Source organism: Lathamus discolor, chromosome 11 (genome assembly GCF_037157495.1).
Source record: "Lathamus discolor isolate bLatDis1 chromosome 11, bLatDis1.hap1, whole genome shotgun sequence".
In the NCBI taxonomy this organism is placed as follows: domain Eukaryota; kingdom Metazoa; phylum Chordata; class Aves; order Psittaciformes; family Psittacidae; genus Lathamus; species Lathamus discolor.
In genome coordinates this window covers 11,626,925-11,643,779 of record NC_088894.1, presented here as the reverse complement: position 1 = coordinate 11,643,779, position 16,855 = coordinate 11,626,925, and the positions used below count along the sequence as shown (strand labels likewise).

Below are 16,855 nucleotides of genomic sequence, written 5' to 3'. Positions count from 1 at the left end.
TCTTCCTGCGTTATGGGGACTTCAGTCAGCTCTTCATCACTGTCATCTGGCTCAGGGAAGCAAGTACGCCGAGGATGGCTGGTGTGACTATTAAAGCCTAAGGCAAAGGCAGCATTAACCAGCCCAGGCCCTGCCCCACTGCCCAGTGTCTCTCGGGTGCCCCTCAGAGGCCCAGGCCCACTGGCAGCAGAGGCAGGAGCGCAGGAGGAGGCAGCGACCCCCTTTCCCCTTCCCTTCCCCTTCCCTCCGCCCCGCCCCGCAGCAGCCGGGCAGGCCCAGCCCCTCCGCGCCTGCTCCGGGCCGCGCTTCCCGTCGGGGCGGAGCCGGGGCAGGGGCGGCCCCGGCCCGGGAGGCGGGTTTGTTTCCGGGCCGCGCCGCGCCATGGAGTCGCTGTGGCGGCTGAAGCGGTTCGATGCTTTCCCCAAGACCCTGGAGGACTTTCGGGTGAAGACGTGTGGCGGCGCGCTGGGTGAGCGGTGGGGGCCGGCGAGCGGCGGGCCCGGGCAGAGGCGGGCGGCAGCGGGCGGCCCGTCGGGTGCGTGCGGGCCGCGTCTGGTCTGACGGCGGTTCTCGTCTCGCCGGCAGTGACGGTGGTCAGTGGGCTCATCATGGTGGTGCTGTTCTTCTCGGAGCTGCAGTACTACCTCACGAAGGAGGTGAGTAGCGGCGGTGGCGGACGGGCCTCCCGTCGGGGCTGCCCCGTGCCCGCGGTGCCCCGACGGAGAGGCGGCCCTGCGGCTGCCGTTCCCCGCCGCCTCCTGCGGGCCTCCCTGGCAGCAGTCTCACCCACCGCGGCCCTGCCGGCGGTTTCGCGTCCTCCCTCCCGGAGAGCCGCTGCCGCAGTGGTTGCCTTGCGGCCTGCTCTGATGAGTGTCTCGGAGCCTCTCCCGCTGCTTGCGCCGGCCGCAGAGAGAGCGAGCAGGACCCACCGTGCCACCCGCCCCCCCAGCGCTGGGGCTCCCAGAGGAGGAGCTCTTGTAAGAGTCTCTGCGGTGGCCAGCGCTTGGTTGGTGCGGGAGGCAGCAGCTCGCCCGTCTCCCAAATCCCGCCTCTTAAACATCAGCTCCTGGGCCCGGGCGGTGGAGGGACGGAGGCCCTTTGATTTGCTGCCAAGTGGAACAGGGCTCTGTGTTCTTCCTTTGCTCCTAGGTTCATCCGGAATTATACGTGGACAAATCGAGGGGAGATAAACTGAAGATCAACCTCGATGTTATTTTTCCACATATGCCCTGTGCTTGTGAGTCAGACTTCTGAGTAGTGGGGATGATTTTGCTCCTTGCTGGGAGGCCCAGTGTGTCTGGTGGTTCAGAGCACTGCGCTGCTGCCTGGGCCACGGGCAGAGAGGTGATCCCTGTGGTTGCACTGTCATTCCAGTCAGGCTGGACACTTAAAGCAGTGCTTGCTGTGAGGCAGTGCTATTTGTCTGGATTATAAGTGAAGATAACATGCATAAATCCCCTTTACACTTGTGTATGGTGCTAATCACAGAGCTCAGTCATACTGAAAAAGCTGTGGCAGGGTTCCTCTGGGACTCGGGATGTGGCTGCGGTGGTGATGGAAACCTCAAGAGCCTCCTTTGGGAGTCACTTAAGGAGAGAAAACTTTTCTTTGATTTTTGTACTTCTCTTCTGGCTGTAATGCCCTGCTGCTTGTTCTCTTGTAGTAACTCCTTTGGGCAATGCACTGGCTTGATGTAGTGAGTCTGACTTCCTTCTGACCAGCCAAGATATATTACTGGTCTTGCCTTCCTCACATGTGAAAGGGTGTTAGAAGGCAAGAGAGGCTGGAAGGCTCTGCTGTTTTAGAGAAGCTGTCAGTCTGGCACATTCTTGTCTCCCTCGCTGAAAGATTGTCTTTTTACTGGTTGAATGGTTCCTCAGCCTGGCACAGGCCATAACAAATGTGTGGTCATCAACTGCTTTCCTTACTCGTTGGTTTCAGACCTGAGCATCGATGCCATGGACGTAGCAGGAGAGCAGCAGCTGGATGTAGAGCACAATCTGTTTAAGCAACGTTTGGATAAAGCTGGCAAGCGTGTGACTCCAGAGGCCGAGAGACACGGTGAGATGCTGTTCTGCCTTGCTTTGATGGGTGCACTCGTAGTCTTCCCATCACTGTGTGCCTGTTTGGAGAGCAGGTGACAGCTGAAGAGCATTTAAATACCTCAGAGTCTTGCAGAGTTTGTAGCACACCAGTCTATTAAAGTGGCAGATCAGACAGACTCCAGTTGTACTCGCTGCTTGTGCGAGGCAAATCTGTGCCTGGTCCCTCTGAAATTAATGACAAGGACTTGTGGATGCATTTCAGCTGCCGAGTTAATGGTCTTTTACAATGGGAAGTCCAGCAGCTGTTCTGGCAAACCGGGGCTGTGGTTGTGTCTCTAAATTGCAGTGGGCTGACAAATGGAATGACCTGGTTGGAGGAGGGAACCTCTCTCCAGGGAAGGCTCCAGTGACTGGACACTTGAGCCTAAACTTAAGCCTAAACTTGCACCTTATTGCATTGTTCGTGTTAATGCACACCTGATAAATGTATTTTACTTGGTTTATCACTTAGAAGTTGTAGTATGTGGTCCCTGGTTACAGAAACCTCTGCTCTGTGTTATTTTCATATTAGGACTCATCTTTTTCCTTCAATACAAACCAGACACAACAGTGGCCAGGTGTTGCCATCTAACAGTAATACTGTCCAAGTGTTTCCATTGCAAACATGAGCTCCTTTTGCGGGGAGCTAGTGTGGTTCTGTGTAACAGCGTGAAGTAAATTAGTGGATTTATGTCGCTCAGTTGAGCAGGACAAGAGTACAAGGTACCCTTTCTAGACCCGCCTCATCACTCTGAATCCTCTTTTGTCTTAGAGCTGGGGAAAGAAGAAGAAAAAGTGTTTGATCCAAATTCTTTGGATGCTGATCGCTGTGAGAGCTGTTATGGGGCAGAGTCAGAGGACATTCGGTAACGTCTGTACCTTTTTGTATCCTCTTAGCACTTGACTTCATGCTGTTATGTTGCATTTGTTTTCTTTTCCAAATGTCTGTGAAAGTCTATGGAATTAAATCGTCTTGGGCATGTGTTCAGAGAATGGTGAGAATTGTTGTCTTTTGTTATGCCTTTGGAAACTGCACTCCTGCTCGTGAAGAACATGTAGAGTTTGGTTATCTAGTTCTTCTACATGCCTGTTTAAGGGCAGTGCAAGCTGCACAGACTTTGCAGTAGCACAAAGCTTATATCTCAGCAAACTGTAGCCTTTCTGAGTTATTTTGCGTCCAGACGGGAGAACCAAGTAAGAAACCTGTTTTTTTTACTGTGACTAAGGTGTTACCCAGTGGTAGGAAGGTAATCAAAAAAGTTTGCCATTAACCCTTCTGCCCATTTTGACAGTGTTAGCCTAAAAAAGAGAGCAAAGGAGGAGTAGAAGCAGGCAGATGCTTTGTTCACATGGGGAAGTGCAAACTGCTGAGAGCCATGGGGCACTGATGTCAGTTTTTTAGCACATTTCTTTGTCAAGGAGTGACTTGGCTATCTCACTGGACAGGCAAAGCCCTCTTCAGACTCGAGCTCTGCATTAAACCAGCTTGCATCCTCATGTCAACATCTCAGTACATGAAGAAGCTCAAGATCCTTTAGGAGCACTGGGCACATTTCAAGATCTGGTCCCTGATGTTTCCTTTATTGCTTCGTTGAAGAAGAATCCGCCAAGGATTCAAAGTGATAAAGATGGGAAGATGGTGTTTGTGCTTTTGCAGGTGTTGTAACACTTGTGATGATGTCAGAGAAGCCTACAGGCGGCGAGGCTGGGCCTTCAAGAACCCGGATAGCATAGAGCAGTGCAAGAGGGAAGGGTTTAGCCAGAAAATGCAAGAGCAGAAGAACGAGGGCTGCCAAGTGTATGGTTTCCTAGAGGTCAACAAGGTGAGACATGGGTTTTGCTGTGAACCTGCTGCATGATGGTGAGGACTGTGAAAAGGCAAAGTTCCTCTCCTTCTCCAGCTGTAGGTGTTCCCAGGCCTGCAATGTAATAACCCTGGGCGCAGCAGGTGCTTGTGCCTGTCAATGGGCTCAGTAGGAGAGTCAGGAAAAGTGGTGGGAAGGGGCTAATCCTGTGGTTGGTTGTGTGGGCTGGTGGGCAGCACACTGGCTGGAGAAGCTTCGCTTTTCCTACTGTCTGGCTAGTAAGTCATGTTGCTGAGGTTTCTGGGAAAGAGAGACAGTTTCTGGGGAAGAGAGACAGTTTCTCTGTGGTTGGATGTTTCCAACTGCCCTATGAGTCTTAACACAGAGGTCACTGGTGGATGCTGGAGATAACAGAAACCAACAACCTGGCAGCAGAGGTTTCAGTTTAGTGCTTTATTTTTGCATGAAGCTTCTAAATTGTGGCTGTGTACATTGGATCACCGCTGCTTATTTTAGTAACTGCTCACTCTCCTCACAGTTACTCTCTCAAACCCTGTTTTGTGATACCATTTTGTTTTTCCTGTAGCAACAGTCAGTTCCCTCCCAGTAAATTCCTCCTCCTTCTCATTTTTATGTCCACCAAAGTAATTTGCATAAACCAGTTATTTTAAGCATCAGTATGTATTTATATTTATATAGATTCACACCTTTTAATGAAAGATTATTCTTTCGTGCAGGTAGCTGGAAATTTTCACTTTGCACCAGGAAAGAGTTTCCAACAGTCTCATGTGCATGGTAAAGCATTTTCTTTCCCTGTTTATTGGCCTTTAGCTTCAAGTGTACCTGACCTTTTTCTTTGAATTTCTTTGAATGCAGAATCATAAACTGGTTGGGTTGGAAGGGACCTTAAAGATCATCTAATTCCAACTCCCCTGCCGTGGGTCACAGTATCTTTGCATTGCTCTCCATAACAGTAAAGGACTGCTTCAGTGGGGAGGATGTTGTTGAATTGTTGTAACAAAGGTTTAGAACCAGCATGGACAAATAGAAAAGTGGTTTCTGGAGGTGTTGCCACATGTGTGGGGAAGAACTTGGAGGAGAATGAGAGACTGCTCTGAAACAGTCTCATTTGTTCCGTAAAACTTTGCTGCTCTGCTGTAAACCAGTCTCAAAGAAGGTGTTCAATCCAGGACCTGAGTATCAGTATCTTTGGAAGGGATATTTTGGAGAATGCCTCAGGAGAATTTTAAAGCAGTTCAGAACCTTTAGAGTAAAATTTAAGATACAAAGGACTCTTCAAGTATACATGTACATACACGCACAGTGTCCAGAATAGCAGTAGCTTATAAAATCATAGAATGATTTGGACTGGAAGAGTTCTTTAAAGGTCATCTAGTCCAGCCCCCCTTGAAAGGAGCCGTGACATCTTCAAGTAGGTCAGGTTGCCCACAGCCCTGTACAGCCTGGCCTTGAATGTTTCCAGGGATGGGGCATCTACCACTGTTCTGGGCAACTTCTAGTAGTGTTTCACTGCCCTGATTCCTTGTATCTAGTCTGAATCTACCCTCTTCCAGTTTAAAAACCATTACCTCTTGTCCTGTAGCTTCAGGCCCTATTAAAAGGTCACGCCCTCTGAATGTGACCATCTAACCAATTCCTCATCCACTGGATATTCCACACTCCATATCTCTCTCCAAGTTAGAGAGAAGGATGTTGTGGGGACTGTGTCAAAGGCTTTACACTAGTCCAAATAGGCAACATCAGTAGCTCCCCCCTTTTCTGCTGATACAGTCACTCCATTGCAGAAGGTGACTGGGGTGGTCAGGCAGGACTTGCCCTTGGTGAAGCTATGCTGGCTGTCTCATGTCCTTCATGTGCCTTAACATAGCTTTTATGAAGATCTGATCCATGACTTTCTCAGGCACAGTGGTGAGGCAACTATACAAGCCAATTCCCTTAGGATACTGGGATGTGTTTTTTCCGGTCCCATAGACAAAATGCAATGTTCAGGTTCCTCAGGTGGTCATGAACATGATCTTCTCTTACAGTGAGAGGGACTTTGCTCCCTTATATCTTTAGCAGGAGCTTGATAGAAATATTCGTGGTTTAATAGAATGTTTGCAGTTACCTTGGTCAGGTTTTTGAAGTGTGACATTACATTTAATGTTTTGAATGCTGAATGTCAAAAGGACATACAGTCTTTGGCTGAAGACTGGTTGTCATTTTTTAGGTCCCTTGGTATCTTCTCACTGGTAATCAAGAGCAAGTGACATAAGTTCTTTTTTTCTGCAGACACTGCAGCCTCTTTCTCTGTTCCTTTCCTGGAGCCCTACTTGTTGTGGGGCTGCTACTAGTGCACAGGCCTTCTGCCCTCATCTGAGCTCTTCTGCCCATCAGATAGTGTGGTACTCAATCCCCATCAGTCAAGGGCACTATTTTGGTGTGGACGAGATCCAGATCCTGTGGTAGGTCACCTGTACATTATTCCTTCCACAGAGGGTGTTTGTGTGAGCTCACTTTAACTTCTGACCCAAAGTGGTGTCTGCCAGGAAATAAATAATTTTCATCCCCAAACTGGATACTGGAGGATGAGATTCTTATTTCATCCTCAGCATTGCTCACGACTTTTCTTTTTATGCTGGTAAGCTCCTTTAGGCATTTCATTGTCTTGGTGCTGAAAGATGCAAAGTCTTACCCATTGCTGTGCAGGTAGACAAACTGTTTTCAAGTTACATCAAGTCTGTTTTGGACACCACAAATGTGATGTTTCCATTTGTCACTGCACTATAATCCACCAGAACTCAAGTCATAGCAGTTGTTTGGAATGCCTAGCCTTTTTCAGGCAGCCATCTGGAGGCTCTGTATTTTTCATACTTCTCCAAACCAAAACGCATGCTGTTGTAGAAGCACCACCAGGGTATAGCATGTGGCAAAGGTGGTTGAAATTGCTGTGTGAAGAATTCAGAGGCCCAAATGTGAGGAGGTGTAAGTCTATGACAGTTTGTCATGCACGGTGTTGAATATATGTGAATGGTCTTCCTAAACAAACAAAAATGGGGGTTACTTCACCTCCTTTGAGCTATGCCATCCAAACATGCACTTCCCCTACCCTCCATCCTTCCAGGTATTTGCCTTTGTTGGGATATTGCAATGGAATGAGCAACAGCAACCTCATGGTTTGCTGCCTTGTCTGTGCATCAGGTGTGATGAAAGAAGCACAGGACTGATTGAGGACAAGAACTTGTTACCCAGTTTTGAACTTTGATGTTATGAATCTGGAGTGCACTTCTGGATAGCTTTGCTCCTAAAATGACCTTTCTGTTATCTTAAGACTGAAAAAGAATCTTAACTATAACCAGCATTGTCCTCTGGCATGCTGCTTTGGTGCTCACTTAGCATATATGGGCGTCCCACTGTATTTTAACTTCTGGTGGTTAATTCCTGCAGTTTTGTTTCTCTGTTACACTATAAATGGTTGCTTGTCCCTGTATCAGTCCTTTGGCTAGCTAGGGAGTCGCTTGCCTAGAAAGCACAGCAGCAAAGCTGTTACTCTTCTCCATTTTGGTACACGTTTTAAATGCTGCTCTATTTGAATCTCTGTATCATTTTATTGAAAGGATCTGAATATTTCTCTTTTCTCTCCTACTCTGCTCATTTTTGCAGTGCACGCTGTTGAGAGTAAGTGTTGCTGTATCCTTTGTTTTTTGTCCCCTCCAAAACTTTTACTACAGAGCTAATGTAATTTCAATTACTTGCTGTGCCCATGAATCTCCTTTGAGAGGAGCTATTGCTCTAGGCTGGGAGTTGAGAAGATTTCCTTCAAGCTAAAAAGAGAGGCATCCCAGATCATCTTCTGTGGTAAATGAGGGCAGCAGGTTGAAAAGGTTGAGAATCTTTGTCTTAATCAATTTGAATGTATGGGTATTGGAGATTAAGTGTTGGCAGATTAATAGTTGCTCTCTGCAGATAATGTAATTGAGGGGGACATGGTGGCAAGTCGAAGCGACTTCTGTCTTTTGAAGTCAGATGGAGTAATGATCTCATAGAATCTCATTTGTACAGCAGACTAGAGAATTTCTCCTGGGAATTCATGCTAATCTCAGAGTACTTGGTAGGGGGTTTTCCATGTGTTTGTTAGCCATTGGATTTTTTTAAGGGTGGTCGTTCCAGGTTGAGATGTGGCATTTCAACTCAGGAACATCTGGCAAAGGGCTCAGGCTTTTGAATTTGCTCGCTCCCTCCCCTAGCTGCAACATTTTGTGTGTTGCTGGTTGCCCCAGTCCCCTCTTCACAATGCATCCTTAGGCCATGCATCCTCTTCCTGTGAGGTATTTTCATGTAGAAAATTCATTCCCAGTTTGCAAATTGGTTTCTCAGCTCACCTTGGGGCACTGTGTTTGAGTAGCTGTGTCCTGGATTTCTTGCAGTCTTCATGTGTTTATTGACAGAGTGGCCTTAACTGTAGAACAGGTTAACAGCACTTAAAGGACTGCATTTCGGACTCTGATGAGGCCGTGTGGTTTTTCAGCTCAGAAATGGGGGAGAGCTCTTCAGACAGCAGTTCTTCAAACTTTGTTCCTAAAAGAGTGAAGAAAGCTAATTTATACAAAGCAGAACAGACTTCTTGACAAACCTGAGGTGTTTTACAGGTCTCTTTATTTTGTCTAGCTAGGCACTTACCTGCAGTTACAGGAAGGAAGAAGTGTGTTTTTATGTTTCTTCAGGAATAAGTCTCCAGTCTTAGTCTACAAGTCTGTTAAGGTCTTCTGTTTATTCTCTAAACAGGCTAAGCCACTGCACTCTTGACTTGAGTGCAAACAGTACTGCAGCGTGAAGCAGGGTGTTGCAGGTAACCATTAAGAAAACCAGCACAGCATAATCCCAAGGCCATTTCTCCCTTCTTCCCTTTCCCTGCCCACCGTTTCACATGTTTCTGTATTTTTTGTCAGTTTCTTTTTTAAAGCCAGATGAGTTCTTTGCTTCAGCTGCAGCTCAGGCACACAAACCACTGTGCTCTAGTGGTGGTGGTTTGCCTGCTTGCCTTAGACAGCAACAGGACTGTCTGAAGCCACTGCAGATCGGAGCTCTTTGTAATGCAGAACCATTGTCTTAATTCAAGTGATTGCAGCCTTAGTTTCTGAGCATTGAATATTTTAACTGTGACATGCAAGGGCCTCTCCCAAATCATTAGAAGTATCATTCAGGCTTAGCATTTACTTTCCTAACTGTGTGTTTCAGTTTTGCGTTTCCTTTTGTAACTATGTATTCTCAGTTTTGCATGCATATCTCTTTGGGTTTAGTAGGGGTTTTATAGGAATAGAAGTAAAGCTTCTGGTGTTTTACTGAAAGATGTTAATGGAAAAAAGATTGAGTTGACAGCATACTGAAGTGAATGTTTTAAAGGAGAGGTGAGTTCCAGTCAGTTCTTTAGCTTAGCCTGTCTTGTGCTAGGCTGTATATCGGAAGCCCTTCAAAGGAGCAGCACTTGGTGATCTGACTCCATCAGCTCCCAGAATAATAGCCTATGATTTTGAAGTGTGTTTTTCTTTGCTAAGGTGCAAGGTGAGGTCTCACTTCCTGAGTGTGAATTTAACTAGTAAAATATGCCATGGCCTCTGGCTACTTTAAGGTTATTGTGTGACTTTGGCTAAACCTGGTAGGAGCAATACTGAAATCAAGTTGTAAGTTATATTTTCACCCTGAGATTGATGCTTCTGGCATTGCATGAAGTCAAAAATATAAGTAGCCAACCAAAAGATATCTGTTGCTTTCCATTGCCTGTATCTTTGCTAGATCCCTTCTGGGGATGCGTGCTGCTGCTGGTGTTGTCATACTGCTGTATGCAGGGCAGGCCAAATTCCCCAAGCCCTAGCATCGGTGACAGTCCCCTTGGCCCCACCAGTACTTGACAGATTTCCAGTTCAGGCCATCCCCACAAAGACTTTTCCTTTCCCAGTGTGTCCTCCAGGCAGCAGTAACAAGGCTGATAGGCAGAGTGCTGGGAGTCACCAAGATGATGATTTCTTTAGGGCACTTGCATCTGATGTTAAGGCTTATGCTCAGCTCAGTTGTTAGTTCAGATGTGTTGCGCCTCTGTGTTTTACTGTGGTGAGGAGCTATGTGTGTCAGGTGGTGACTGAGGTAACAGTGCAGTTTTCCTGGCTTGACCCTGGGATCTTGTTTTTGCCCTAGATTAAGAATACATTCAGGTGAGGACTGAAATACCTAATTTGAAGTAACCCCAAATTAAAGTTCCTTTCCCTCACTGTAGCAGTGGCTAGTCTCTGTCAGGAGGGGAATTGCAGCGGTCACATGCCCTACTGCAAGCAAGAGAAAAACCCAGGTGATTTTCTTGCTGTTTTAGATCGCGATGGACATGAGAGGAGCTCCCTTATAAGCTAGAATAAGGTAAATAGATCTGCTTGTTGCCACAGTGTGAGCTATATTGTTACACTATTTTTCTATTACAGTTCATGATCTGCAGAGCTTCGGACTTGATAATGTAAGTGTTGCCAAGATAGTGTTCTAGTTTTCTTCGTCTGTTTTCCTTCTGGTTTTCCCCCCCTTTGCTCCATTGAGATATAGTGTTCTGATCCCAGCCGGATTTGGCTTTATGAGTGTCAGCAGTACCTGGGAAGGTTTCACACAGGGCTCTGAAGTACGTCCTGGGACATCTGCATGTTGCCTGACAAGTCTGTTCCCCTCTACCTGAGACTGCCTTGCTCCTTAATTTGTGTTTCCTAGCTTTCTAAGGTTGACAGTTTCACAACTGCTTCTGGATCTATTGGAGTTTATCTTGTGCTGGGAGGAAAGCAGGTGATACCCATGCCTATGCCACGAGGCAGCTGACAGCATGCTGCAAGTATGGCAGGGGCAGGCAGAGGACTGGGTGGGAGAGCCTGCTCTGTAGGTGGGTAGGAAGGGCATCTGCATCTGGTGATTTCCAGCAGGAAAAGGAGAAATTCCAATCTTTGAGTCTCCCATGAATAAAAAAGATTAGCAAGTGCTTTGGAATTTACTGTCTGGACACACAGAGTAAGGGTGGACCTGTCTGTTCCAGAGCCAGGCTCAGAAAAATACACAAATAATTGATTTTAGGCCCCTTACCTTGCACCTTGGATGCTGTGCAGTTGAGTTATTGGCATTTCCATTGCAGATCAATATGACGCACTATATCAAACATCTCTCCTTTGGAAGGGATTATCCAGGCATTGTGAACCCTCTGGATGGGACGGATGTCACAGCACAGCAAGGTAAAAGCCAGCTGAGAGAAATCTCCTTTTAAATGGCTGTATTAATAAGGAGCAAAGTTCCCGGTCCTTAACAAGAACCTTGACAGTATTGTACAAAATGTGGACTCCATCTTGTGCTCTTTCTGCTCCATACATCTGGAACAAATCTGCCAGCGTGTTTTGATTCTGTGAGCTTTCTGAAAGATCTCTCTTTTCAGTGTTCATGGATGCCCAACAGCAGGTACAGCACATCATTATTAGATGCCTGCACCAGCCCTGTCTAGCTGTGGGCAGTAGGAGATAACCAGAAGATGCAGCAGAGAAAAAAGGCCTAATTGGTAGTTGCTGGAGAGCTGTGGTCTCTGCCCTGACCTTCGTATATCCAACAGTAACAGCTGAACAGCAGCAGTGAGGTTGAAATATTGCTGATCTTTCTAGATGGCTCCAGTTTGCTGTCTGGAGAAGGAAAGGCAATTCTCTCCTTCATGCTGCTGCTGCTCAAACTGTTATCTTGGTTTATTTACAGAAGCCTGCTTGTGTGCTTTTTCTGCTTCATAAACCACTGCAGACATCAGTTATTTGTTTAGATCCACTGAAGTCTGCAAAGTCTGTGTTTGCAGGTACTTGGGGTGCTGGTATATACTCAAATTGGAGAAAGAAGTTGTTTGCAGTGGTACCACTGCAGTTGAAGCAGTTGTAGGATTGTTAATCCTCCCTGAATCCATTCCTTTAAATTTTCCACCATCAATTGTAATTCTTAAACCCAAATCAAAGGATGGTACTTAAAATAAAACACAGAAAAATGAAAAGGTGTCATAATCCTTGATACAATCGTGGTGCCACAGGTTTTCTGTGGAGTAACAAACTCTGAGAGAGAGGACCCATAGCTGGCTGGTAAAATTCTCTCCGTAAGCTGAAGCTCTCCAACCTGGGCCTTGGAGAACCTGTTGGCAAATCCTTGAGGAATTAGGACTAATTAGTAATAATTCCTTGATGATGTTCTGACATTAAATATTAAGGTTTTTGTGTGCCAGAATAAAAATTTTCAAGAAGTTGTAGTGGTAAAACAATAGCAAAGTAACTGGTTTGTAGAAAGTTTTCCATTTAGTCAAGGTCAAAATGCTTGTAGTTTTGGGTGTGGTTGGGACAGGAACCAGACTCACTTTGGCAAAAGAAAAAGTAATGTCAGCCAGTAACATTAATGTCCTTGAAAACCCCCAGGAGCTGTTGTGCAGAAGGATGTTCTGTGACAAGTTGAACAAACCCAGGTTGTGTCTACCTAAGCTGTCAGTTAAGCTTTCCAGCTCTTCCATGGTTATTAACTGTGTCTCTCTGTCTTTGCTTATAGCTTCCATGATGTTTCAGTATTTTGTCAAAGTGGTTCCCACGGTGTATATGAAAGTAGATGGTGAAGTAAGTACCTTTTTCCCTGTTGTTTTGGCAAGCAACACAATCTGCTTGACTTTCTTCATATCACCAGCCTTGCAAGAATAACGGTGTCTGTGGTGCAATGTTACCTGTAATGTCACAGCAGTGATGAAGCAGATTTCAACCTTCTCAATCCCACCTACTTCAAAATGATCATGTGTTTTCATCATATTCCCTCATGAATCCCATAATGTATACTTGAGAGAAGTCAAAGCAGTAAGGAAATCCTAAAAATGTTCTTTGGGGAATAACCCAAGATCAGCTTATCTCCAATTTAAAAACTCCTTTAGCCTTCAAAAGAGGGTGGGTATACTTTCCAGCCCTGCTTTCAGAACATGTCCTCCTTTTGGAACAGGTAGGATAAAAACATTACTGAGGAGACACCAGGGTGAGGTGGAGATCCCAAGAACAGAAACTGTGTCCTTCTGCAGCTCTGGCACTCTCCTGACTTTTGTACTATTTCCTCACTCTTGAGTACATATGGCTTTCTCACCTCAGTGCAGTCTCTTGAAACATGCTTAGGTAGGTCTTGGTACAGGATGATTTGTTCTTGGGTTGAGGGCGAGAGGGACAGCTTATGCCATTCATTACCTGCGGCAGAGACTAAAACAGTCCAGTCTGGGGACACGTGCATCACTTGTCCTTTGGCTAGCTGCGGCTTTAATGACTAGCCTGTAGTAATACCCCTGATCCTGAGGGTGCTGTTTAAGACCCTTTGTAACCACTTGCCAAGACCCCCATAAGTGAGTGGACAGGGCTACATTGATATGGTTCACCCAACACATGGTTTAGTGGCCTAATAGTAGCCTTTCCTGTCCCCTGTTAACTAAACAATGTTTGCTGTATTTGCTTCTTGCTAGGTGGTAAGGACTAACCAGTTTTCAGTTACACGGCATGAGAAAATAGCCAATGGGCTACTAGGAGACCAAGGCCTGCCTGGTGTATTTGTGCTCTATGAGCTTTCACCCATGATGGTGAAGCTGACAGAGAAACACAGGTAAGAGACATCTATTTAATTCGTTCTCCATTGATTTTGTCTTTTTGCATAGCTTAAAACTCCATCCTTGCTTAGACATGACCATGCAAATGCCTGAAAGCTATCCGAGCCCCTTCCCAGTCAGTGGAGAGGAAGAGGCACACTCAAATGTCCTTCTCTATGTGAGCAGCTGGAAGGGATAGGGGGTTTTCTGATAGTATCTGAAGTGTTTTAATCCAGTATTTAGATGAAGAAGGAAATTGGAGCAGGGAGCAGAAGTCTGATGCAGTGGTTCTTGGATCAAACTGATTTCCTCAAAGTCTTTTTTTCAGTGTGAATACTAGATTTGTATAGCATACCCATCTTACTAGCACCAACAGCTCCAACCTGGTTACTTAGTCTGCGTTTGCTATAGCTTTTCTATGTATTGTAGTCATTGTGGAACCTTTCTTTTCTTCGGGTCCTCCATTAATCACAGGCATGTAGTTACAAGGGAATGGAAGGTGTTTTAGCTGTTTTATCTTTTAGGATCATAATAAGAGACAGCCAGTGACTATACCTTAAAGTATATTAAGAGATGCTTAGGGATTTAGTTTGAGTTACAGAAGTCTGCCATGCATTCTGTCTGGATAGGAATGAATAAAAGCTTGGGGATTAAAAGGTTTATAAATTCAGTACTTGCTTCCAAGTGTTACTGTTGAGCTCATTAGGGCACAGTGGTCTAATGCTGCCCGGTGCCGCTCAGGAAAAGTGTCAGTGATAAATTCCGTTCTGTAGGCCATAGGGGTTATTTGTTAAATTTGTTAATTGTTATCTATTAATATCTATATAATGCATACTAATGTGCTATGATGAACATTATTATAATTATGAATTAGTTTTTATAAGCTAATTGTTACTTATTTGACAGTATCTGAGCTCCTGCTGGTTGTTCAAATTGTTTTCCTCATTCTAGGTCCTTTACGCACTTTCTCACGGGAGTCTGTGCCATCGTTGGAGGCATATTTACAGGTAGGAGCTCAGGTTCCTGTCCTGTGAAGGCCACCTCAATGGATGCAGGGTAGTCTGGAGTTTGTGGTGCAGGAGACCCATTCTGAGCTTTTCTGTGGTCCCAAACAAGCACTGAATTTAATAGTCTCCTTCAGTGCTGGAGAGATTTGGGGAAAATACTGCAGAAAGAACTAAAGGCATCAAGTTATTTTGCTTTGTGTCCTTGGTGAGTAAACATTGTGATTTCTGGTGAAGGGCATTCATCAAGGGCAGCGTCAGGTAGAGCAGCTTACTGTTCAGGTTACTGTGAAATGAGAAATGGGAACCATGCCCTTAACAAGAATGGTCAGGGCAATGACATTGCATAAAGCTCAGCATCAGCTTCCTCTCCAAGCTATTCTCACTCATCAGTAAACACACATGACTCGGCCTGTCTCATTTTTACCTCTGTGAGAGAGATCTGTTTTTGGAGAAGCATGATCACCTCTGGCCTGCCAGCTGGATCTTGTCTGTCCTCATGAGATGAGCACCTTATTCTGGGCAGCAGCAGCTGTTTTCTGGCTGGAGGAGCTGGAATTCCTTTCCACTGACAGAAGGGTTTGTGTTTGATTTCTGTGGTAGTTCTCTCTTTGAGGGTTGTCTGGCTTGATCCATTTTTTTTCCTTTTAGTTGCAGGACTCATTGACTCCCTGATCTATCACTCAGCACGTGCCATCCAGAAGAAAATTGAACTTGGGAAGACGACATAAATAAGCAATGACCCCATAGAAAAACATCTAAGGAGAACTAAACAGGTTTTTTGAAACACGAGTGATCTGAGTGCACAGAAGAAGAGGCTTTGAAATTCCAGATGGCCCTGACCACACTTAGGTTCCTGTCCCATCATTCTTTGTTTGGCATTAATAGGTAGATGGAACTGCTTGAACCCTGCTGCTATAAAGATTAGCCATCTTGTCTGGCTGTGCAGACCCTACTGTAAAACCCCTTTTGTGCCCGTCCATGTTCATCCAGTTCCACCCCTCTCCCTGAAATTGATGCTGGAGATGCTGCATTCTGTTTGCCTCCAGGAATAATGTACTGTATTGTCATGAGACCTGGAATGGATTAAAGTTGCCACCAAATAAGCTTTCTAGCAATACCATCTAGCTTTTAAGCTTTCCTAGAAATGTGTCTGAGTGCTGATGCTGTATGCCAGACCTCTGTGCCAACGTGCTGTATTCCTTCTAGCTGTCCTGGGGCAACATGGTGAGACATAGCACTTGGGATGTCCGTAGTGTACTGTGGGGCATTGCAGTTGCTCCAGATTGCTCTTAGGAAAGACGCAAGTTGATGTTTCAGCAAAAAACCAGCTGGAGTTTTAATTGGTTTTTAACTCTGATTGTGTTTTTCACTTCCCGTCTGTTTATATTTTGAAATAAAGCCCCTTCTCTGTGTGTTTTGCTAAAGCATTTGAAAGAATAGTTGATTTGAACTAATGCTGGTACTGTTTGAAATTTTCATTTAAAAACACGTGTTGTGGCAAAGTCTGTAGCTGTCATGGTGGCTGGGGTTTTTGTCTTTAATGACTTACACAAGTGAGTAAAGTGCTTGGTCTGTGAAGTTATAGTGGGATAAATTTGAAAATAGTGTGGGAAAATGAAATACTGTGGATTTTGAGGCAAACCAGAATCGTTGCTCTTAAATCCCAGCTTTGGTATTAACCTGGTCCAAGGGGTTGGTGCCACAGTGCATACTGTGGTGGGCCCAGGATCAGATAATGCAAAGTAAAAGCTATTCTATAATTAGTTTGAAAGTAGTTTTTGTTTTACATTTGAAACAAGGATATTTAATAAATCCATGGGGTCAGGATTATATAATATTATTACAGTGTGAGGAAAGGGACCTGAAGAGCTTCAGTCCCACAGCAGAGCACAAAGCTTGGTACCGAAACCTTTTATTCAGGAGGAGGAAGATGAATGCAGCAAGAGTTAACCCACAGTTAAACAGTTACCAGCTATCACTTGTCTTTCATTAGAAAACTACTTGTAAAGCTCAGGAAAACATTGAGCACATAGCACAGAGGATGGCTTAGGACTGAGAGAAAACAGGGAAGGTGAGGGGTAGGTAAGTGCAAGACTTGGACTCAGTGTGGGAAACTGGGTATGACAGAGAAGAAGAACAGAAGACAGAAATGGAGATTAAAAAATCATTGAAGCTAATAAGTAATGCAGGCTTCTGGTATTAAAGAGCTTATGAGTAGGAGAGATTCTATTAAAATGTGGTGACTTTAATAGACTGAAAGACCAAGTAACTCATAGCTGTGGAAAAGCTGAGTTTGAGTCAAGGATGTTCATGTTTGTG

At 45.3% G+C, this 16,855-nt stretch overlaps 1 protein-coding gene across 1 annotated transcript; it reads left to right on the top strand.

Moving 5' to 3' along the window:
* Positions 1-304: 304 nt before the first annotated feature.
* ERGIC3 (ERGIC and golgi 3) lies at positions 305-15,960 on the top strand. Its single transcript, XM_065691467.1, has 13 exons — positions 305-469; positions 586-656; positions 1,150-1,237; positions 1,942-2,061; positions 2,857-2,950; positions 3,742-3,907; positions 4,627-4,684; positions 10,360-10,391; positions 11,046-11,142; positions 12,470-12,534; positions 13,410-13,546; positions 14,481-14,536; positions 15,185-15,960. The coding sequence occupies exons 1-13, from the start codon at positions 382-384 to the stop codon at positions 15,262-15,264; spliced, it is 1,152 nt and encodes a 383-aa protein (XP_065547539.1). The 5' UTR covers positions 305-381; the 3' UTR covers positions 15,265-15,960.
* The last annotated feature ends 895 nt before the right edge of the window (positions 15,961-16,855 follow it).

Bases quoted from the DNA above. Each gene is read 5' to 3' on its own strand.
- ERGIC3 (XM_065691467.1), top strand. From the start codon at position 382: ATGGAGTCGCTGTGGCGGCTGAAGCGGTTCGATGCTTTCCCCAAGACC. The intron at 12,535-13,409 runs GTAAGTACCTTT...GCTTCTTGCTAG, and splicing joins ATATGAAAGTAGATGGTGAA to GTGGTAAGGACTAACCAGTT. The intron at 13,547-14,480 runs GTAAGAGACATC...TCCTCATTCTAG, and splicing joins AAGCTGACAGAGAAACACAG to GTCCTTTACGCACTTTCTCA.